This window comes from Diaporthe amygdali (genome assembly GCF_026229845.1).
Source record: "Diaporthe amygdali strain CAA958 chromosome Unknown NODE_6_length_1560011_cov_65_102424, whole genome shotgun sequence".
Classification (NCBI taxonomy): Eukaryota; Fungi; Ascomycota; class Sordariomycetes; order Diaporthales; family Diaporthaceae; genus Diaporthe; species Diaporthe amygdali.
Window position 1 is genome coordinate 298,428 of NW_026517026.1, and position 18,800 is coordinate 317,227.

Sequence of the window (18,800 nt, forward strand, 5' to 3'; positions counted from 1 at the left end):
CACGGCCAGAAACGTCAGTGCCCAGACGGTGGGGCTTGGTGGACATGCGTCATCGCTTTGCTTTGCTTTGTACTGTACAGTGTATGCACCCAGTGGCACCCTAGTGCTGCTCCTCTCCGTCTCATCGGTACGTACTGCGCAGTACGAGTACGGGCGGGTTAGCACATGTGACTGGCTCACGGTGCCGTGCAACCCGTACCGTTTATGTCGCCACTGTGCTCTGCACTTCACTTACTACAGTCTCATCAATCTCTATCAATTATGCACAGGGTTAAAAATTGGCCATAATCAATGTCCGCATGTAGCATCAATATGCTAATAGTTCCCACCGGAGCAGCCGGTTTCGCAGGAACTACAAGCACTCTACAGATACTCCGTTGAACGAATGCGGGCACTGAAAAAGCTCGGGTGGGACGGTGCCCCGTCAGTGCTTACTCAGTCGGTCTTGTTGGCCACTCAGACGCTTTCCTTTATCAGATCTTAGCTCCGCAGCTCCGATCACCGACGAACTGCCGCTATCCGACTGATTCATCAAGCATCCATCCTGAGAAAATTATCAGATTGTAACGCCTCCGAGCTCCCCTTCTTCATCTTCTTCTGTCCACATCAACCCACCCTCCCCTATACTTTCCACATTTCACGATGTCCAGCATCGGATCATCTGCATTGAGGCAGGCATCTCGCCTGACCTCCAGGAACACATCATTATCAGCTTCTCTGCGACGGGCATCGCGGACACCTCAGGTGGCGACAGTCCTGCCCCAGACTGCATCACGGCGATGCTATGTCACAGAGACTAAGAGAGACAATGCACAAGTGGCGGAGCCCAAGATCGAGACTGCGATACGCCTGGACAAGGCAGCTCTGCAGAACTCTGGTGTCGCGATGGGAGCACAGCAGGATGGAAATATGCTCGTCAGTCCCATGGCAGGTAAGAGCCCTCGGATCCGTCGGCCAGTGTGAGAGCTCGTTTGTTGACCCTGAACAGAGGTCCTGAAGGAAGCTACATTGATGGATGAGGGTCAACGGCCGATCTACCTCGACATGCAGGCCACCACACCTGTCGATCCACGCGTGCTCGATGCGATGCTTCCGTTCTACGTCAACGTCTTCGGAAACCCACATTCTCGAACACACGCCTACGGATGGGAGAGCGAGAAGGCGGTCGAGGAAGCAAGAGGGCACATTGCGAGGCTTATTGGCGCTGACCCGAAGGAAATCATCTTTACCAGCGGCGCTACAGAGAGCAACAATATGAGCATCAAGGGCGTGGCAAGATTCTTCGGCCGCTCCGGCAAGAAGAGGCACATTATCACCACCCAGACCGAGCACAAGTGCGTCCTGGACAGCTGCAGGCATCTGCAGGATGAAGGCTTTGAGGTCACCTACTTACCCGTGATGGACAACGGACTGGTCAACATGGACGAGCTCAAGGCTGCCATCAAGCCCGAAACGGCACTTGTCAGCATCATGACCGTCAACAACGAGATCGGGGTAATCCAGCCAGTCGCGGAGATTGGCAAGCTCTGCCGAGAGAACAAAGTATTCTTCCACACAGATGCCGCGCAGGCTGTCGGCAAGATACCACTGGACGTTAACGCCATGAACATTGACTTGATGTCCATTTCCTCCCACAAAATCTACGGTCCCAAGGGCATTGGTGCCTGTTATGTCCGGAGACGGCCGCGTGTCAGAATCGACCCTATCATCAGCGGAGGTGGTCAGGAGAGAGGATTAAGGAGCGGCACCCTCGCCCCGCCACTGGTGGTCGGCTTTGGAGAGGCGTGCCGTATCGCCTACGAAGAGATGCCGGTAAGTCTGGAGCCCCACCCACCGAGCCCCAGCACTTGTTTTCCCCTCCCACCTGATGATATGCTGTACTTGCATGGCTTTCTGAATTCCCGTGACAAGGAATTTCATGTTGAAAAATAGCACTCTGTCTGATTTGGAACCATTTCACGCACACGTTGTTTAAGGCTGCTCATGCATGTTTTGTTCGTCATTGATATTGACACTGCAACCAGTACGACACGAAGCGCATCAAGGCGCTCTCCGACCGGCTTCTGAACGGCCTCCTCGCCCTCGAGCACACCAGCCAGAACGGAGACCCAGAACACTTCTACCCTGGCTGCGTCAACGTCTCGTTTGCCTATGTCGAGGGCGAGTCTCTTCTCATGGCTCTGAAGGACATCGCCCTTTCTTCTGGCAGTGCATGCACATCTGCATCGTTGGAACCCAGCTACGTTTTGAGAGCTTTGGGCAACAGTGATGAAAGTGCACACTCCAGCATCCGGTTCGGCATCGGCCGGTTCACCACGGACCTCGAGATCGATTACGTCCTGAAGGCTGTGAAGGAACGGGTGACGTTCCTCCGTGAGCTGAGCCCCCTCTGGGAGCTGGTGCAGGAGGGCATCGACCTCAACACCATCCAGTGGAGCCAACATTAGCCAAATTGAGTGGCACTGAACCCTTGGGCAACACATTGCCCACCGCGGACGTGTTGCGGAGAGATTACTTTCATTCAAGCTGTTGTAAATAATTCGTACTGGGAGATACCATGGTTCAGGACTCGGCAGGCAAGGGGACAGTTTCGCCGACGATCAACATCAACAAACTCAATTTGCGGCGTTAGGGCATTCATGGACGATAACGGTCAAGCAAGCACGTCACTCTGGACTGATGAAATGGGCGGGTATGTACAAGCAAGGAAATATACTCTGCGGTCGTTATGACAGTTACGAGACAAAGATCAGGCCGTCGCTCGCCGCGCTAAAATGATATGGCTTTCCATGCTGGTGACGGAATATGGCGAGCTTCCTGGATGGTGCCCAAGTCAACAACAGCTGTCTGGCCAACCAGATGCACACATGCGATGCCGGCAGTTGAAAGCTGAATGTCCAGAGAGTGGTAGACTGCCAAGATCTAATACTTCCCGCTGTCAACCTCTGGTGGGTTAGGTTTGTTGGACGAATGGTCCAATAGCCAGTCTGTCACAAGGGAGGCAAGGTGTCTCGTCTCCTGGCAAGGTGTGTGTCAACAGTCGTATCTGCCTACCAGCTAGGCTCCTGGGATTATTCTCCTTCCGCCTCCCATTCCGCGACCATCAATGAGGCCCACCCACCAATTACGTAGGTGTCTTGCACTACGGCCGGAGATGATAGATCCAGGCCACGTTCCATCGCGCAAAGACCAGAGGAAACATGTCACGCATGTCAAAGAGCCACCTGGTAGCGTGACGGATGCAGGGCAAATGGTTGGTGCCAATCATGGCCGCTAGACCAAGAGTGCAAGAGCTGTAGCGCGGGCAAGTGCAGGTGCAGGTGTATAGATGTGGTGGTGACATCACCCCCCTGGCCGTGAAAAGGGCTGGCCGTCTTTTGACGTCATCGCCGCCCCCCGTTGAGGAAGGCGGGCGGCGCGCCACTGCTCTCCCAAAACGCATTGTCTCACGAGCTTGAGGCAGGCGGGGGCCACTAGGGAGTGGGAAGGTACGTAAGTGCATGTGAATAGGCAAACAAGGCTGCCTGGGTACACGGCAGGTAGGAGCTTGGGAGGGGCACTTGGTCTAAATATTAAAAGGTGTTGCTCCCTCGCCTTCATCAACTTCTGTTGTGACTCTTCTATCCTCACAGCAACCACAAAATAAACACAAGCAACTCGAGCTTCTCTTCCACAAAAACCAAAACAACCTCACACTCCATCAACAATCATCATGTCTTCCGACAAGGACAACACCTCCACCCTCCAGGCTGCCATTGACAGCGTCTCCGGCACAGTTCAGTCTGCTATTGGCGCCGTTACGGGCAGCACCGCCGACCAGAACAAGGGCGATGCCAAGCAGAACAAGGCCTCGGCCGAGCACGACGCCTCTCAGGCTACCGTCAAGGTCCCTGGCGCCACCGTCACCGCCTCAGGTGCCACCAAAGACGACCCAGACCGCGCCGCCGGCAGCTGGAACCAGACTGTCGGCTCCGCAAAGGAGACCGTTGGCAACTTGGTCGGATCCGAGGTAAGCTTGTTCACCCTCCAACCTACTTTCCGCAGTCACCATGCTAACAACGCCACCAACAGTCTTTGAAGACTCAGGGCCGCAACCAGAACCTCGAGGGCCAGCAACAGGAGGCCAAGGGACAGTTGAACGACCTGGGCTCTGGCATCGCAGACCGCGTCTCGGGCACCGTCGGCGGCGCCGTCGCTGGCATCACTGGCAACACGGCCGCCCAGACCGAGTACCAGAAGCAGCACGACACCGGCAAGACCCAGCAGCGCGGTGCTGAGCACGACATCCAGAAGCAGGCTGAGGCCGAGTCCAAGAAGTAAAGGGATTTCGCTGCGAATGGACCTGAATCTGGGGCGAGGAGATGGGTTACTTGCGAGGATTTGAATTTGATACCCCGAATGGACGAAAGTAGCAGTGACCGATGCATTGGCATGCACGATTTCATGAAAGCATTGTGGTACGGCCTTAGGTAGATAATCCGAAGCATATTTACACCGCATAATCTTCATTGTCTATTCACAACAACCTGTGATATTCTCGCTACGTATACAACGCCAAGAGCTGCTTACCATCCCGCGTACAGGCTGTGTTAGTATTCATGTTCAACTCCAACGACATATTTCTGACAGTCAATAAATCTGCTTTCAACAACACGAGGAAGTAAACGTATGAGTCTGCCATGTCCACATTGCTCAGAGGATCCACATCGGCAGGGGGAATCCATTTACTCATACGCTGCAGGTTCTACTGATTCACAATTAGTCGAATATGGTGTCCAGCGTCCACGCCGGGTGCCAGAAAAACAGGCTACCATCGATTCCCTCTAGCCGCTCGCGCAGCTGCTCCCTGATGATAAGGCTCAACAGGTTGTCGAACCCCACCTCCGCGCAACGTCATTTCATCTTCAAGATCCATCGGATCCAGGCCTGTCTCGGCCACCACGATCGCCAAGACCTTGTTCTTGTGGCGCTGACGCTCTCTTTTATGAAGTTCTGGGTGCTGGCTTTTGGTACCAGAGGTCTCGTTTTCTCTTTCTATTCGTATTTGGCATTTGCTCTGAGAATGGCTGCTGCGTCGGCTCCGTCGTCGGCTCGAGCGCCTTCGCTGGACTAGGTGGGTTGCGTGTGCGCCGCTGTTTTGGTCGTGACGGGCTTCAGCGATGAGTCGGTCTGAAGCCTTTCAGGTAACAACAAACTAAGCGTGAGTGGGCTTCTTGACTTCAGCGGTCGCATCAAGCCACGCCTAGTGCAATATATTATACGGAACTTGCTGGCGTGTCAGTGAAAGCGAACACTACCCTTTTCCTCCCATCTCGTCCACCTGTAGGCATTGTTTAACTTTGTTTTACCTAATCGAAACATTTGATAATCTTCAGGCGTATGTTGTCACTTATAAATTGCATATCACGTGTACTGTCGGTATGCTTTGCGCTTCTGCCTCGAAGTCGCCCATTTTCCGTGCGTGTCACGCGTCCAAGATAATGGTACTACTTTTCCACAATCACCAGTGATGAAGTGTGATGAAACCTACGTAGGTACTCTTAATATGATCTGCGATCCGTTGGGAGTGCTCTAGCAATATGAAATATCATAATTATTCTCTGTCATCCGTGTTCAGCTCTCTCGTTGGGGCTGGTCAACCGCGTCGGAATAAGGCGCATCGCTTCCCATCGACTCATCCTCAAGCCATTGCTCTTGGTGTTCTTCAAGCTGCAAACTATCCAAAAAGTCTGGTCTCCACTGGCCGTACCATTTCTTCAGATCTGCGACAAAAGCAACAGCGCATGAACAACTACATAGAGAGCACAGTTAGTCTTTCGGGCATTCCACTTCAGAGATGACAATGAATGAAACAGGGTTCAATTATTACACAGCGATAGTAGCGATGACGGCTATAACCCAGAACGCGGACGAGACTTGTTCATAGCGTCGAGCCGCAATAGATAAATTGATTGCTAGGGCCAGATCACCGGCGCAGAGGACGGATAGAACAAGAAGTCCGCCTAGGATGGTACTCTGTCGTTTGTGGTAAAGTTGTCGCGGGAACTCAAGTGCAGTGGGCTGGTTAACTTGCGTCAGAAACTGATAGAGCACGAAGTTCAGAAATGCCCCCATCATGCCCTGCGTTTTCGGATCAGTATATTAGCAGCGTGGTGATCGTCGATATTACTCACCAACATGCCGGTCACCGAGGGCAATGTCGATGCAATTCCAAACGGCACTCTGCCTCTCACAATATCATCTGAGCTAGCGGGGCTGAACATGAAACAGATAACGCCGGCGAGCATCATGCCAGCATGACTGAGTATTGCAAAAACGTGTGCACCTGCCCAAGACATGTCGTTTGCCGCATCACTGATGAGCTCTGCGAAACGAGGTGCATCTGCCCGCAAGACGTCGTTTGCCATGCTGTTAGCGCAAGTGGGGACGATATTTGTGCCAAGAAAGTACATGAAATATGCACGTGGAGGAACCGGGCTACATTTATGTACGCAGAGATCTGATGCTAATGTAGCACTGGGGGGGCTATGCTTACATTATCTAAGTGCTGACTGTGGATACATCAAAAAGCAAGGTGATGAGCCTGCACCAATCAGTCATCCATGTCCTGCTTTCATACGTCTGCCTACCGCCTCATTGCAGTTAGTTTGTGGCTGAGCTGAGACATCAATCAACCTACTCGTTTCCATGAACAGCTCCTCCGGTCCCATGATATCTTTAGACAGTGAAGCCATCTTCGCCTTCAGCTTCATGGAGAAAAGTATGTGCCTTACCAATCATGAAATGGTTTCAGAATGCACTGGACGGGCAGCCTGGCAACCCATCAAGGGCTGGCTTCTGTCAAATACAACAAGGCCTCGATCGACAGCCCAAGTGCGGCGGATGCAGAAGAATCGAGGCCTTGATACAATACTGGATCACTAGCCGTACCTCAAAAAGCGGAAGACAAGCATCTCAGTCCAAGCCGGAACTGATCCATAATAGCTACAAAGAATTAGACTCCTGTTCACTTCGGTGCATTACATGTCGCGTCATCCGTCGAGGATTCCTGCTGAACCAATCGACGACATCTGATGCACACAATCTCAGCATTTGTACCCATCAGGTATTCGTGACGACGGCAGGAGTTGAGTTGAATAAGATGACGCTTCGTATTAGCCTACAGAGCAGTCCGAATTCCCCAAGAGCTGCTTTGACATCGAGCACGATTTACTTTGTCCAAGACGGAACTCCTCCAGCGGACGTGTCACTGGCAACAAGAGCAGACACAAAATCTGTCTACAATCAAGTGAGAAGCTGGGCAGCAGCCTGCAACCAAGGCCATCCGGAATGCGGTAACCTCAATATGTCCAGCAAAAACCCCACGCGCCTCCTGCAAATCAAATCAGCCTCAGAAGTCCAGCTGGTGGATGCTCGAGAGGAAATGGGCCTCGCCAATTACACCGCGCTGAGTTACTGCTGGGGAAGCCCCGACGACGAGCAGACCCAGCGTGGGAGGACCACGGCTGACAATTTCATCCTCCGACACAGCCAGCCTTTCCCCACAACAGAGCTGCCAGCGACCATTCGAGATGCAGTAACCTTGACGAAAGGATGCGGTTTGGAGTATATTTGGGTCGACTCGGTCTGCATAATCCAGGGAGACGTGGAGGATTGGCTTACAGAAGCTAATCGGATGCACGAGGTGTACGCCAATGCGTACTTCACTATTTGCGCAGTCTCGGTCGACAGTGCCTCGGCGGGATTGTTTCACTCTCGACAGGCGTGGAACTATAATATCGAGCCTTGTCAGCTGGCCAGTAAGCGGATATCGATCCGCAGCCCGTCAGTCAGGGAGCTGATCCAGGGTTCAACTTGGTCGAGCCGGGCTTGGACCTTGCAAGAGGAGCATCTGTCGCCCAGAATGGTGTACTGGACACCGCAGAGAATGTACTGGTCTTGTTCCAAATGCCTAGTCACCGAAGGCGAAGGCGCATCTCGGGGCCACTCTGCTTCTACTGCCGTTGCTCATCCGCCGGAGTCATCCTTCCTAGCTGCGTCCCGATCTGGCCTAAACTTGCATGAGAGATGGTACGACATGGTCGAATCTTTTACGAAGAGAAGTTTGACCAATCCGACCGACAAGCTTCCGGCAATATCGGGAATTGCTATGAGATATCATCGTTACCGAGAGAATGATGAATACCTGGCCGGGCTATGGCGGGATACATTCGCCGTGGATCTAGCCTGGAGGACGTCAGTGTACTTGCTGGAAGTCCAGAAGCCAGTATGTGAGAACCAGAGGATTCCCTCCTGGTCGTGGGCTTCGTTACCTTGCGGCCATCCAGCCGTCATGAGGCGGCGTCACTGTGGGAGTGACGACGAACAGCATACACTCGTGTTGGTCAAATCCCAACCCAGTCATGCAGATGCAGGAGGGCTGGCTGAGACAACAGTCAGAAGCGTGCATGTGAAAGGGCGTATGAGGCCGCTCTTGAGTGATCATGCACGGAGAAAAGAGTGGTCGGACGTCAGTGTCAGAAGCGCAGACGGACAAGAAAAGTTCTCCTTCAGAAGCTGCGTTGACGACGATGTCTACTGTGTCGACCTGAGCCGCGGGCTTGTTCTGGCCTATGAGGCACACCGAGAAGAAACCATCGGACACGTGGATTACATTGTTGATGCAGATAGGATGTATCAGGGCACTGTTGAGGTGGAGTGTCTCGAGCTGGGCCAGTCGGAGATGCTGCTTCTCGAGCGATGTGAGAGCAGTCTTAATGAGCCAGAGCACTTGAGAACTTACCGCCGGATTGGCGTATCTTGGGACTTCAGAGGCGACTTCTTTGATGGAAAAGCACAAGTTGAGATAGAGCTTGTCTAGCCTTTAGGCAAGCACCGCACGTATCAGTTCGATATGGCTGGAAAAGAGATGAATTAAGATTTGACACCCATCGGAGTTGAACGTTACTTGAAGGGTGTGACAAATTCAAACACATCAATCCGCTTTCCTTGCGTTTCTTGCGTCATCAAATTGACCTGAACCATTTAGGGAACAATTGAAATATGAGAATGTATTGTCAGAGCTCCATGACTGAATGCAAAGCAGCATTATACCGTCAACCAGTCTCAGAATCAAATATCTTTATCATTGCCTTATGTACTTTACAATCTACTATATACTAATAGATACAATAACCCACCAATCACTTTAAGCAGCTGCGTTGCCAGTTCCTACTTTCTTTCCTCCCGAAGCATTCTCCTCAGCTGCTCCAATTTCCTCAGCAGCAGCTTTCGCGACTTGGCTCTTCTTGACAGTCTTCCATTCCAACGAAAATGTCCCGATAGCGGTAAGGCACGACAGGATCAAGCCAACCATGAATACCTTCCGCAGAGCCTCGTTGTACGCTTCGAGGGCCGTCCCACGCAGACTTTGAGGCAGCGAATCGAGGAGGGATGTAATTCCGCCCGATGCTACAAGACTTGGGTCGAAGCCAGGGAGGCTGGAGAGCCTCTGAACGAGCTGGTTGCTTAGCACGTTCTCCCCGACGGCGACGAACACTGACGCGCCGATCAACGAGCCGAAAAGCATGAGTGCCAGACCTGTCGGCACATCCTTCTTGGGCAGACAGGTCTGCACGGCAAGGTTTGGGACCTGGAAACACAACCCCAGGCCTAGGCCGTACAGAATTTGGTACCCAATCCATTTTCCAGCGCTTGTGTCTCCCTCAAAGGTTGTGAGAAGCCCGGCCCCGCAACACATGATGCAAGTGCCTATTATTGCGAGTGGGGTGTAGTATCCGATTCTGCCATTGATAGCTCCTCCGAATATGGAGCCAGCCACTAAAGACAGCATCAGAGGCAGTGTTTGGATGCCGGACTGGGCAGCAGAGGAGCCCTTTATTGATTGAAACCAGATCGGGATGAAGTAGACTGTAACCGAAGGTAAGGCGCTGAAGTAGAACGATTCAGTATAAACGATACTCACTAAATACATAGTTCCCAGAGTTGATACAGATGGTTGCCCAGAATCCGGAAACAACACTGCGTTGTTTGAATATACGCGGGGGAAGGGTCGCTGTTGCAGGGAGCAAGACTTGAGCTGCGACAAAGGCGATGATCAGTATCCCCGCTAGAGCAAGTAATGCCACTATGCGCCCATTTCCCCACTATAAACTGTAAGTTGGACGCCTAGAACATGAATTATGAGTTTGAGAAACTCACCGAATATGTCTGTCCACCCCACTGGAGAGCCAGCAGAAGACAAATCACACCAGGTATCAGCACTAATGTACCAGGGGCATCCAGATGCTTCAGCTTCTTCGTCAAAGGAAGGTTGTTCTCGTCGCGGTTGGGTATGTCGAGGAAGAGGTAGATGACAATCATTGCTGCAGCACCGATAGGCAGGTTGAGATAGAAGCACCACCGCCAGGTGATGTTGGACGTGAGACCACCCCCAATCAACGGCCCAGCAATCGACGCCACACCCATAACGGCACCCATCATGCCCTGCACCTGTGGTCGGTGATGCAGGGGAATCACGTAAACAACGCAGACAATCTAGTGACGGAAAGTCAGTTGCTGTGTATATGGAGAATGTGGATTTGAGCTTACCGTTCCAGCGAATATACCAGCAGCACCAATTCCGGAGATGGCCCTCCCGATGATAAAAGCAATCGAATTTGGAGCTGCTCCACAAAGGGCAGACGCAGCCTCAAACAGAAGGACGCTGGTCAGGAAGGTTCCCTTGATAGAGAAGAAGGTGTAGATCCGTCCAAACAATAGTTGGAGGGCACAGCATGTTAGAAGGTACGCACTTCCGTACCAGCCGACGTCGGTCAGAGAATTGAACTCGTTGGTGATTTGAGGTATTGCCTAGGCAGAGCTGGTCAGCAAGTCATCAGGGTAGTCAGTGCATGCTAGGGTTTTTCCGTCGTACTGTTGAGATGATGGTCCGGTCCAGGCCGACGAGGAACACACTGAGAAAAACCGATACCATAACAAATCTGGTCTTTCGGTTTGAGCCTTTTGACTCAGAGTCAATGAATATGGGAGGATATTCATCGGCGTTGTCTTCGCGAGAAGTCTTCTCGTTTGCCGGAGTGCTCGCGCCTCGGAGGGTCTCAGCACCAGATTTCGGGGACTGGGAAGAAATCGATTTTTCAGACTGATTGTCCATTTTGCCCTGGACACTCAAGATTCAATTTCTCCAAGTCAAAATCAACTCTCTGTCTCAGAAGCTGGGGAGCAAAAATAAAGGTAGTTGGCTATTTCGACCAGTCAACACTTGAGCAGGCTGGTTGTACAAGGAGAATAAAACGCTGTGAGATCAGAACAGCAACGTCAAGTATTTGTACGAAAATATCACAGAAGAGAAGCCGCTAAAGTATAGGATACGAATGTCGAGAAGTGCAAAGCCCATGAGCTAAAGGGGGTGCGCGATCGTGACGGCTGCACCAAGCTCAGCATCGACTCACAGCATGCGCCTCGGGCGTTACTAACGCCCGAGGCGGCTATCCACGACCCAAATACATGATGAGTTTTGTTTTGCCAAGTCTGACTGAACATGAACTTACAGAGAGGTTGTGAATATTTCAACTGTCTCCCATTCACCAAAAATTTGAATTATACCCCTCTGGTGGCTGCTTTGGGGCTTATATTCAGGTGAACTCGATTGACAGCCTTACTGCCACCCCCCCCCCCAACACAGACAGTGACTACTCCTAACCCCCGTCTTGCTCGGGAGTTAGGAATGTCCATGGACTGGCGCCTCGGACCCGAGCCGCAAAAGACTGGCCCCGAACACCAACCTATGAATGCCCGAGACGGCTCGAATGCTCACTTGCCTTTTTTTTCTTTTCCTTTTTTCCGTTTCCTGGCACGTTTCATGCTTGCTGTGGTAACGCGATGTCATATAACGACATGCTAAAAAGGTCTTCACGAGCAGCCAGTCAGGTAACACCAAAATTCCAGACACATGCACGCACATAAATACAGCCCGCATTCCGTACAATGGCCAGTCTCAAACCGGATCCGCATACTGCCACAGTCACTGCGAGGCAGCAGCGAGTGCTTGCGTGTGTATTGTGTCAGCAGCGCAAAGTCAAATGCGATCGCCAGTTCCCTTGCGCACACTGTCTCCGCGCTGGCGTTTCTTGCGTGCCAGCTGCCCTGGTGCCCCGTCAGCGCCGCCGCAGGTTTCCAGAGAGGGATTTGCTCGGGCGTCTGAGACACTACGAAGGCCTTCTCCGCCAGAACAATGTGGATTTCCAGCCTTTGCACCCCACTTTTTCTTCCTGTACCAGTGCCGGTGCCATATCAGCTGAGCAAGCCTCATCCACCACTTTGACCACCAGCGACAGGGACCGGGACATGAGAGCCTCGGACTCTCTAGACGACACACTCTCAGAAATCTCATCAAGAGACAACACACCAGTCAAGTCTGATTCGAAACTTGTGTGAGCAGCGGCCCTCCTGCACTACTCCTGAAAGCCGAACATTTCTGACCGGTGCCTTTTCTTTGCTCTAGAGATCTTTGGCATGCCATAAGCCGTGTAGTAAGTATGGCCACTTGACTTGCTTCCGTGCACCTGAAGACGTGGCGTAACTAATTACATGATTACAAGACGATTAATTCTGATGGTGGATACGATGACGAGAATGAGGATACTGGTGCCACCAGTTCCGAGAAGGTCGGCCAGGGCGGCGTTGGAGATCGTGTCCAACAGAGCGAGCGAAGCGTGCATTCCTCGGTCACCAAGAATGCGTGGGACCGCAATGATACGTACCAAAATGATCGCTTCAACGACGACGACCATCTCCTTTTTGGTGTACCAAAGTTACATCTGCGCTTGTCCACCCTGCATCCAGAACAAGTGCAAATCCTCAGGCTCTGGCAAATTTACCTAGAAAACATCGATCCACTGCTCAAGGTCACACACACTCCGACCCTTCAGGCACGTATCATTAGTGCCGTCGGCGATTTAGCAAGCATTTGTCCTACGCTAGAGTCCCTCATGTTCAGCGTATATTGTGTTGCAATTATGTCTCTCACCGACGAGCAATGTCGTTCCTTTTTTGCATCACCGAGGAAAGAGCTCCTGGTATGTTATCAGTCTGCATGCCAGCAGTCCCTCCTGAATTGCGGGGCTTTGCGGTCCGGCAATGTCGAAAGCTTGACAGCATTATATCTCTATCTTGTAAGCCTCACCACGCTCGACTCTCTTTAAGCCCATCTTTTCCTATATCTCAGCCTGACTAGATGCTTCTCAGGTCTCTGTGAGGCCACAGACGGACCCCCGATCCTTATCATCTACGCTTGCCGTCGCCATACGCATCGCACAAAAATTGGGCATCAATGACGAGGCTACATATAGTAATTGCACTGCTTTTGATGCTGAGATGCGAAGGCGCCTCTGGTGGTCCCTAGTTACTTTCGACCACCGCTTGTGCGAAATGACCGAGTACAAAACCACTTCTTTGACGCCTATTTGGCATTGTAAGAAGCCCCTTAATGTGAACGACTTTGAACTGCGGCCAGAAATGAAGAGCTCGCCGCCAATCCATGAAAACCCCACCGAGGCGCTTTTTGTTTTTGTTCGCAGCGAGCTGGCAGACTTTGTACGCCACACTGCTTTCCACATCAACTTTATCAACCCATGTTTGAATGTTATCGCGAAACCAAGGCATGGCCCTGCTCCAGACGGTGAGGAGCTGACAGTCCTGGAGAGGAATATCGAGGACAAGTACATCAACTCTTGTGATCCAGAAATTCCGCTCCACTTCATGACAATCTGGACTACGCGCGCCTACCTGGCGAGAACTCGCCTGCTGGAGCACTATTCAAGGCTTTCAACATCATCTGCGCAGCAGACGGAATCGCAGCGCAGCGCAGCTGTTTCGCACGCGCTGAGAATGCTCGAATGCGAAACCAAACTCAGGACCTCGCCGCTAACCAAAGGTTTCCTCTGGCACGTGGACTCAAACGTCCCTGCCCTCGCGTACGTGCACATCCTCAACGTCCTCGAGAAGCGCCCCGATGAGGAACATGCCGAGAATGCATGGGAAACCCTGAGCGACAACTACGATGCCCGCGCCACGCATTGTAAACCCGGCGAGTATGGCATCTCTGATGTCTTCTCCCGGGTCGTGCTGCAGGCGTGGGCCGCACGCGAAGCCCTCTGCAAGGAGCAGGGCAGGCCGATCCAGCCACCGCGGATCGTCTCGATGGTTCAAAACATGGCAAATAAGCCATTCTTGATCCCTTCACCACAGGAAGTGGACCCCGGCCAGCCCGGCTTTAGGCCCACGGGCATCGCTGTCGGCGGGTCTCAGCTGCCTGTACCTCTGCCTGTGAACTTCGACGGCCAGGGGCCGCAAGAGCGATTTCTCTCCGATCCAGGGCTTGGGTCGTATCCGGAGATACCTGAACAAGCTACGAGGCAAGTTGTTATGGATCAATTTCTGAACCCGATGGACTGGAGGTGGATGCATCCGCGAGGTTGGTGATGCCATCGTTCCAAGTTATGGGGAACAAGGAAAAGCGAAGTGATGATACATCACATGACGAATGCTTCACAACTTAGTTATAATGACCAATTTGTCGCAATTCGGTCCCAACCTAGTCTTCAGAGCCGTGCCTCTCCTTTATCATCATTGGGAATTTTCTATGATAATCTGTTGCAATCGAATGGTGACGGCAATGTCAATGATTTCTGCCTTTAGCTCGCACTGGTAATTTGGTAAGAATAGGTTTATACTTGAGAGCTCATCTTGCACCAAGGCCCGGTAGCAGACTCGCATCTATGACCTGATGTGCGATGTATTCACATTGGAAAATATCCCATGACGGAGGCTAGAGTGCTGATTACAGACATTCATCCAGGACCACAAAACGGATATAGATCATTAGCAAATATGCATCCATAATTGAAATATTTTGTAACACAAAAGCAGCATTCAGAAGTTCACCATGTCACACTTACTATCCAGTTACGCGCGTACTGCCGCCTAGTATGAGTCCCAGTCACAACCCTCTCCCCTAATTAACGCCATGCTCGGGCTTCCCGCCCGCAGGGCCCCAGACGGATCTCTCCTTCAACCATTCCATCCTGCCGCTCCCATCCACCTTAGCAAACATGAAGCTCTCAAACTCAGTGGCGACCCCGTCAACGGTGATGGTGCCCGTCATGCGCGCCGCCAGCTGGTCACCATCGCGGAGAAACTCCTGACTGCAGAATTTCAGTATTGTTGTAGCATAGCCCAGCAGCTGACACCTATTCCAGCTGGATGGATTTGATATGCGCGAGGGTGCTCGTGAGTATTTTACTTTGGGTAGCGGGAGAGGAGAAACTTACACCTCGGGCTTGTACGCGCTGACCTTGGCGCGCCATTCCTCGATTCCCTTTACGTAGGCGTCATATGAGATGCGCTGGCCGTTCATGATTTGGAAGAAGTCGGGTGTTGACAGAGCCTCCGTGTACAGCTTTGTTTCATTGGGCGGGCCGGTCAAGCTCCATTCCATAGCGCGCTGGAAGCCGTCGCGTGTGGATGTGTATTCGGACATGACTATCGATGGTTGTATTCCGTTGGAGCTTGAGTGGATGGAAGGAGAGGATTCGCTGTGGGAGGGATCTCTTTTGGGAAAAGGAATATGGACACGGAGGATTCATCGTCGTCAGCACTTGTTGGTCAGAGGCGGCCCCACATGCCCGGAGGCACGCTGGTGTTGTTCCTGTAGTTCGCAGGGATGGTTTTAAGCGTGAGACCTTTCCCAGCGCTAATCTGATACTAGATAGCTTCGATAAGACGGACAAAAAGAATATCACTTTGTTAATCACAATGCACTGTATTGAGTACAGACCACCGAATGGTTTTGATACGACGAACAGCAATCGCCGCAGCATTTTCCGCAGCGCCTAACCAGCAATTCAAGACCCATCCTGATACCAATATTACGCGTCTGGTTCGCTTCACATGATGCCACTGATCTCTTCTCATGCCGTTGTCCTTGTTGTGTCGATCTCCGGTGGCGGTGCGGAGAGCCCGAATCGCCTCTGCTTCACTTGCTGTTTTGTTGACTTCTTCATTACGTCCTCTTCTTCCTCATCGACTATGATCACCATCCACACCCCCACTCCGCCGCTTTTACCAAGTAAAGGGGTAGCATGAATCCATCTTGGCCGGCCATAGTCTACATTCCGCCGACGGCTGGAGATCCAGCGGATCTTGGCTGTGACGTCTCGTCCTTCGGCTAGTGCTTGCTGGACTTGGTCTCGAACGCGGCCGGAACCTCCAATTCGATCCATGATATTGGACTGCAGTATCCCAGGGATGCGCAGTGACGGCGATGCGAACAGGATTCGGAGGCTAGGGTATGGCCGCACCAGTAGGTAGTTTTTGTACACGCCTGGCATGTGGCCGCCCTTGTTAAGCAGCTGCTGATCGGCCGGGGTCGAGGGTCTAGAGCGAAGTGGCAGGTTAACCTCGTCTTGTCCCGGGAGTCCCGGAAGGGCCTTGAACGGATCAGGGCTCTTGATGGCGTCCGTGCTGTTCCTGTCGCCGCCATCTCCGTCGCCACTGAGGCCGCCGTCCGAGTCAGACTCGATCACGACCCGTTCCTTGTGCCAGTTCGACCTGTTTGTCTGCTCCTGGTCCTGTAGAGGCCGATACATCGTTCCTCCGTGCTTGCGAACAGTGCTGAGTTCTTCCAAATTGAACATTTCGCTCAGCTCCTGGAACTCATCCTTGGATTCCTGCTCGAAGTCCTTCGCCCCTGGAGACTCGGCTGAGCCCTGCTTTTGTTCGTCGTTGTCACCTTCGTATTGGCTCTCGAAATAATGCTTCAAATAATCCAGCCCAGCACACTCCTTGGCCAGCCCTGATACATCTACTTGGGCACCGAGGAAATATCGCACCCTGCCCCTGGAGTCCATCAAAGGGGTGCACATGAGCAGGTTCATGAACGGAGACCCATCTCTTCTATAATTAAGAAATGTCTCGTAGTGCTCCTTACCTGCCTCGAGCTTTTCCCTTATACGCTTAACGCTAAAGGGATTCGTCTTAGGCCCCTGAAGGAAGCGGCAGTTCCGGCCTATAACGTATTTGGTGCCATACTGTGTGGTCCTATGGAATTCTGCGTTGGGTCACTGGGCGTCAGTGATTCCGTGCTATTTACTTTGGTCTTCCCAGGATTCTTTCTATTGGTACGGCAGTGCGAGCGACGCGATACATACCCTCAGAAGCGAATATTATGGGATTTTCGCGGCGCGAGGGATCGGTGAGGCAGAAAGTTTCGGCCAGACCTTCCGACATACTAGATATGGGCAAATCCACGCATTTAGCGATCATCCAATCCTGGGGGCGGAACTGCACAATTCGCAGCGCAAGCTCTGCTCAAACGACAGCGAGAATCGGGCGCGGCTATGAAAAGAACATACTCTCTTAGGTGAGCAGGCATGGAACCCACAATACGCCTCCGTATGGAAACCTCGACGAACTGCATCCATGCATTTGTGATGAAGGCCGGCAGTTCCTCTTGGGCCAGCAGCTCAAAGGCGGCATTGGCTTTCTTCTCCAGGCAGTCGTTCACCGTCCTTGGCACGGCAGTGGTGTCTCGCGTGAAATCGTACGCGTCCAGGGGCTCCAGTGCCTCACTAATGGCATTGGCGTACTTGAAAGCCGCGAGTGCCTTGACGGTGTCTAGGTAGTAAACCAAAAGAGGAACGGACTTTGGTCGATGGGTGCTCATAAAAGTGGAGAAGCGCTGGAAGAGCGTGAAGTTATCAAATATTATCCTCAAATGTTGCGGCGAGAACAGGAACTCGGATCGTTCTTCAAGCGAGTACAGACCCGGGCCTTCAGTCTCGGGTGAAACGAGGTCGAAGCTGCCAGGCTCTATTTCCTCTTCGCAAAGAGGCTCCAGACCATCGGAATGTTCAGCACTTGTGGCCTGCAGTGCAGGTAGTGTGAATTCCGGAGGTGGTGGGCTGGGGGTGGTAATCCGCGTCTGATATGACGATTCGGTAGAACGAAGCGACATTGCTGAACGCTTGCTTCGTACGTTGGGAGAGAAAGAGCGAGCCCCTCCCGACACAGATCGATCGTGTCTCTTTGGGACAGGAGACTCAATGCTCTCTGGCACATCAGGAAGGCTATACATAGACAGAGATGCGCAGGTCAGCACAAGTGCTCCGTTGGGATATTCAGTAGTGATGCTGCTGAGGTGTTGTGACTGTCAAAGATGGAGATGGGTTGGGAGCTGGGGAAGGGAAGACTGGAACTCGAGCAACTTACCTTGTTATTTCTGGTCTGGAGACATCCCCACTGAGTCGCTCATGCTCGGGTGCCTTTCGGTGAGGAGCCATAAAGTCGTATTTTCCGGCCAGGATCTTATTGAGCACCGACATCCCCCTGGGTGATTTCAGGAGAGGTATATCTGGAATGTCGGCTTCCCCAGCATCTGCGTGCAGGGAGTAGGTACGCGAGGAGGTGGAAGAAGAGGGGCTACTGGGCATCACGAAGGGTTTACAGTGAATATATATTCGGAGAGGGCTCTTCTAAGCGTTGTAGAATCATCTTGTCTGCCTCGACGTGAGGAGATGCCGTGGCTTAATCTAAGTGGAATGCCCCGGACGATACGAATCCTATATTCACGTGCAGATATAGCAGTTGCATTCGCGACTCCTTGCCCTTGCGCGCGCGACCTTGCAGTAGCCGGACGCAGGCAATCCAACGGCCCACCGCTGGCCGCAACCTTGCCCTGTCAACCGAGGAGCGGCCCATTGAGGCGCCGAGAATGCCACATTTCTTTCCGAACTTAGTGT

At 52.4% G+C, this 18,800-nt stretch overlaps 8 protein-coding genes across 8 annotated transcripts; 4 read left to right on the top strand and 4 right to left on the bottom strand.

Moving 5' to 3' along the window:
* Nucleotides 1-642: 642 nt before the first annotated feature.
* J7T55_000842 (cysteine desulfurase) lies at nucleotides 643-2,447 on the top strand (the record flags this gene model as incomplete). Its single annotated transcript, XM_053140101.1, has 3 exons — nucleotides 643-931; nucleotides 989-1,812; nucleotides 2,025-2,447. The coding sequence occupies 3 exons, from the start codon at nucleotides 643-645 to the stop codon at nucleotides 2,445-2,447; spliced, it is 1,536 nt and encodes a 511-aa protein (XP_052996494.1).
* Nucleotides 2,448-3,712: 1,265 nt separating this feature from the next.
* Nucleotides 3,713-4,320, top strand: J7T55_000843 (mismatched base pair and cruciform dna recognition; the record flags this gene model as incomplete). Its single annotated transcript, XM_053140102.1, has 2 exons — nucleotides 3,713-4,009; nucleotides 4,072-4,320. The coding sequence occupies 2 exons, from the start codon at nucleotides 3,713-3,715 to the stop codon at nucleotides 4,318-4,320; spliced, it is 546 nt and encodes a 181-aa protein (XP_052996495.1).
* A 1,545-nt stretch (nucleotides 4,321-5,865) lies between these two features.
* J7T55_000844 (uncharacterized protein) lies at nucleotides 5,866-6,407 on the bottom strand (the record flags this gene model as incomplete). Its single annotated transcript, XM_053140103.1, has 2 exons — nucleotides 5,866-6,120; nucleotides 6,174-6,407. 2 exons carry the CDS (start codon nucleotides 6,405-6,407, stop codon nucleotides 5,866-5,868), a joined length of 489 nt encoding a protein of 162 aa, XP_052996496.1.
* A 938-nt stretch (nucleotides 6,408-7,345) lies between these two features.
* Nucleotides 7,346-8,860, top strand: J7T55_000845 (Heterokaryon incompatibility protein; the record flags this gene model as incomplete). The annotated part of the gene is made up of 1 exon (XM_053140104.1): nucleotides 7,346-8,860. One exon carries the CDS (start codon nucleotides 7,346-7,348, stop codon nucleotides 8,858-8,860), a length of 1,515 nt encoding a protein of 504 aa, XP_052996497.1.
* Nucleotides 8,861-9,187: 327 nt separating this feature from the next.
* On the bottom strand, nucleotides 9,188-11,155 carry J7T55_000846 (uncharacterized protein; the record flags this gene model as incomplete). Its single annotated transcript, XM_053140105.1, has 5 exons — nucleotides 9,188-9,909; nucleotides 9,965-10,145; nucleotides 10,201-10,536; nucleotides 10,591-10,851; nucleotides 10,916-11,155. The coding sequence occupies 5 exons, from the start codon at nucleotides 11,153-11,155 to the stop codon at nucleotides 9,188-9,190; spliced, it is 1,740 nt and encodes a 579-aa protein (XP_052996498.1).
* An 833-nt stretch (nucleotides 11,156-11,988) lies between these two features.
* On the top strand, nucleotides 11,989-14,484 carry J7T55_000847 (Transcription factor; the record flags this gene model as incomplete). Its single annotated transcript, XM_053140106.1, has 4 exons — nucleotides 11,989-12,434; nucleotides 12,506-12,533; nucleotides 12,603-13,079; nucleotides 13,249-14,484. 4 exons carry the CDS (start codon nucleotides 11,989-11,991, stop codon nucleotides 14,482-14,484), a joined length of 2,187 nt encoding a protein of 728 aa, XP_052996499.1.
* A 532-nt stretch (nucleotides 14,485-15,016) lies between these two features.
* On the bottom strand, nucleotides 15,017-15,541 carry J7T55_000848 (uncharacterized protein; the record flags this gene model as incomplete). The annotated part of the gene is made up of 2 exons (XM_053140107.1): nucleotides 15,017-15,206; nucleotides 15,333-15,541. The coding sequence occupies 2 exons, from the start codon at nucleotides 15,539-15,541 to the stop codon at nucleotides 15,017-15,019; spliced, it is 399 nt and encodes a 132-aa protein (XP_052996500.1).
* A 430-nt stretch (nucleotides 15,542-15,971) lies between these two features.
* On the bottom strand, nucleotides 15,972-18,491 carry J7T55_000849 (hisactophilin c49s mutant phototropin phy3 fusion protein; the record flags this gene model as incomplete). Its single annotated transcript, XM_053140109.1, has 4 exons — nucleotides 15,972-17,110; nucleotides 17,211-17,343; nucleotides 17,444-18,191; nucleotides 18,271-18,491. The coding sequence occupies 4 exons, from the start codon at nucleotides 18,489-18,491 to the stop codon at nucleotides 15,972-15,974; spliced, it is 2,241 nt and encodes a 746-aa protein (XP_052996501.1).
* Between the last annotated feature and the right edge of the window lie 309 nt (nucleotides 18,492-18,800).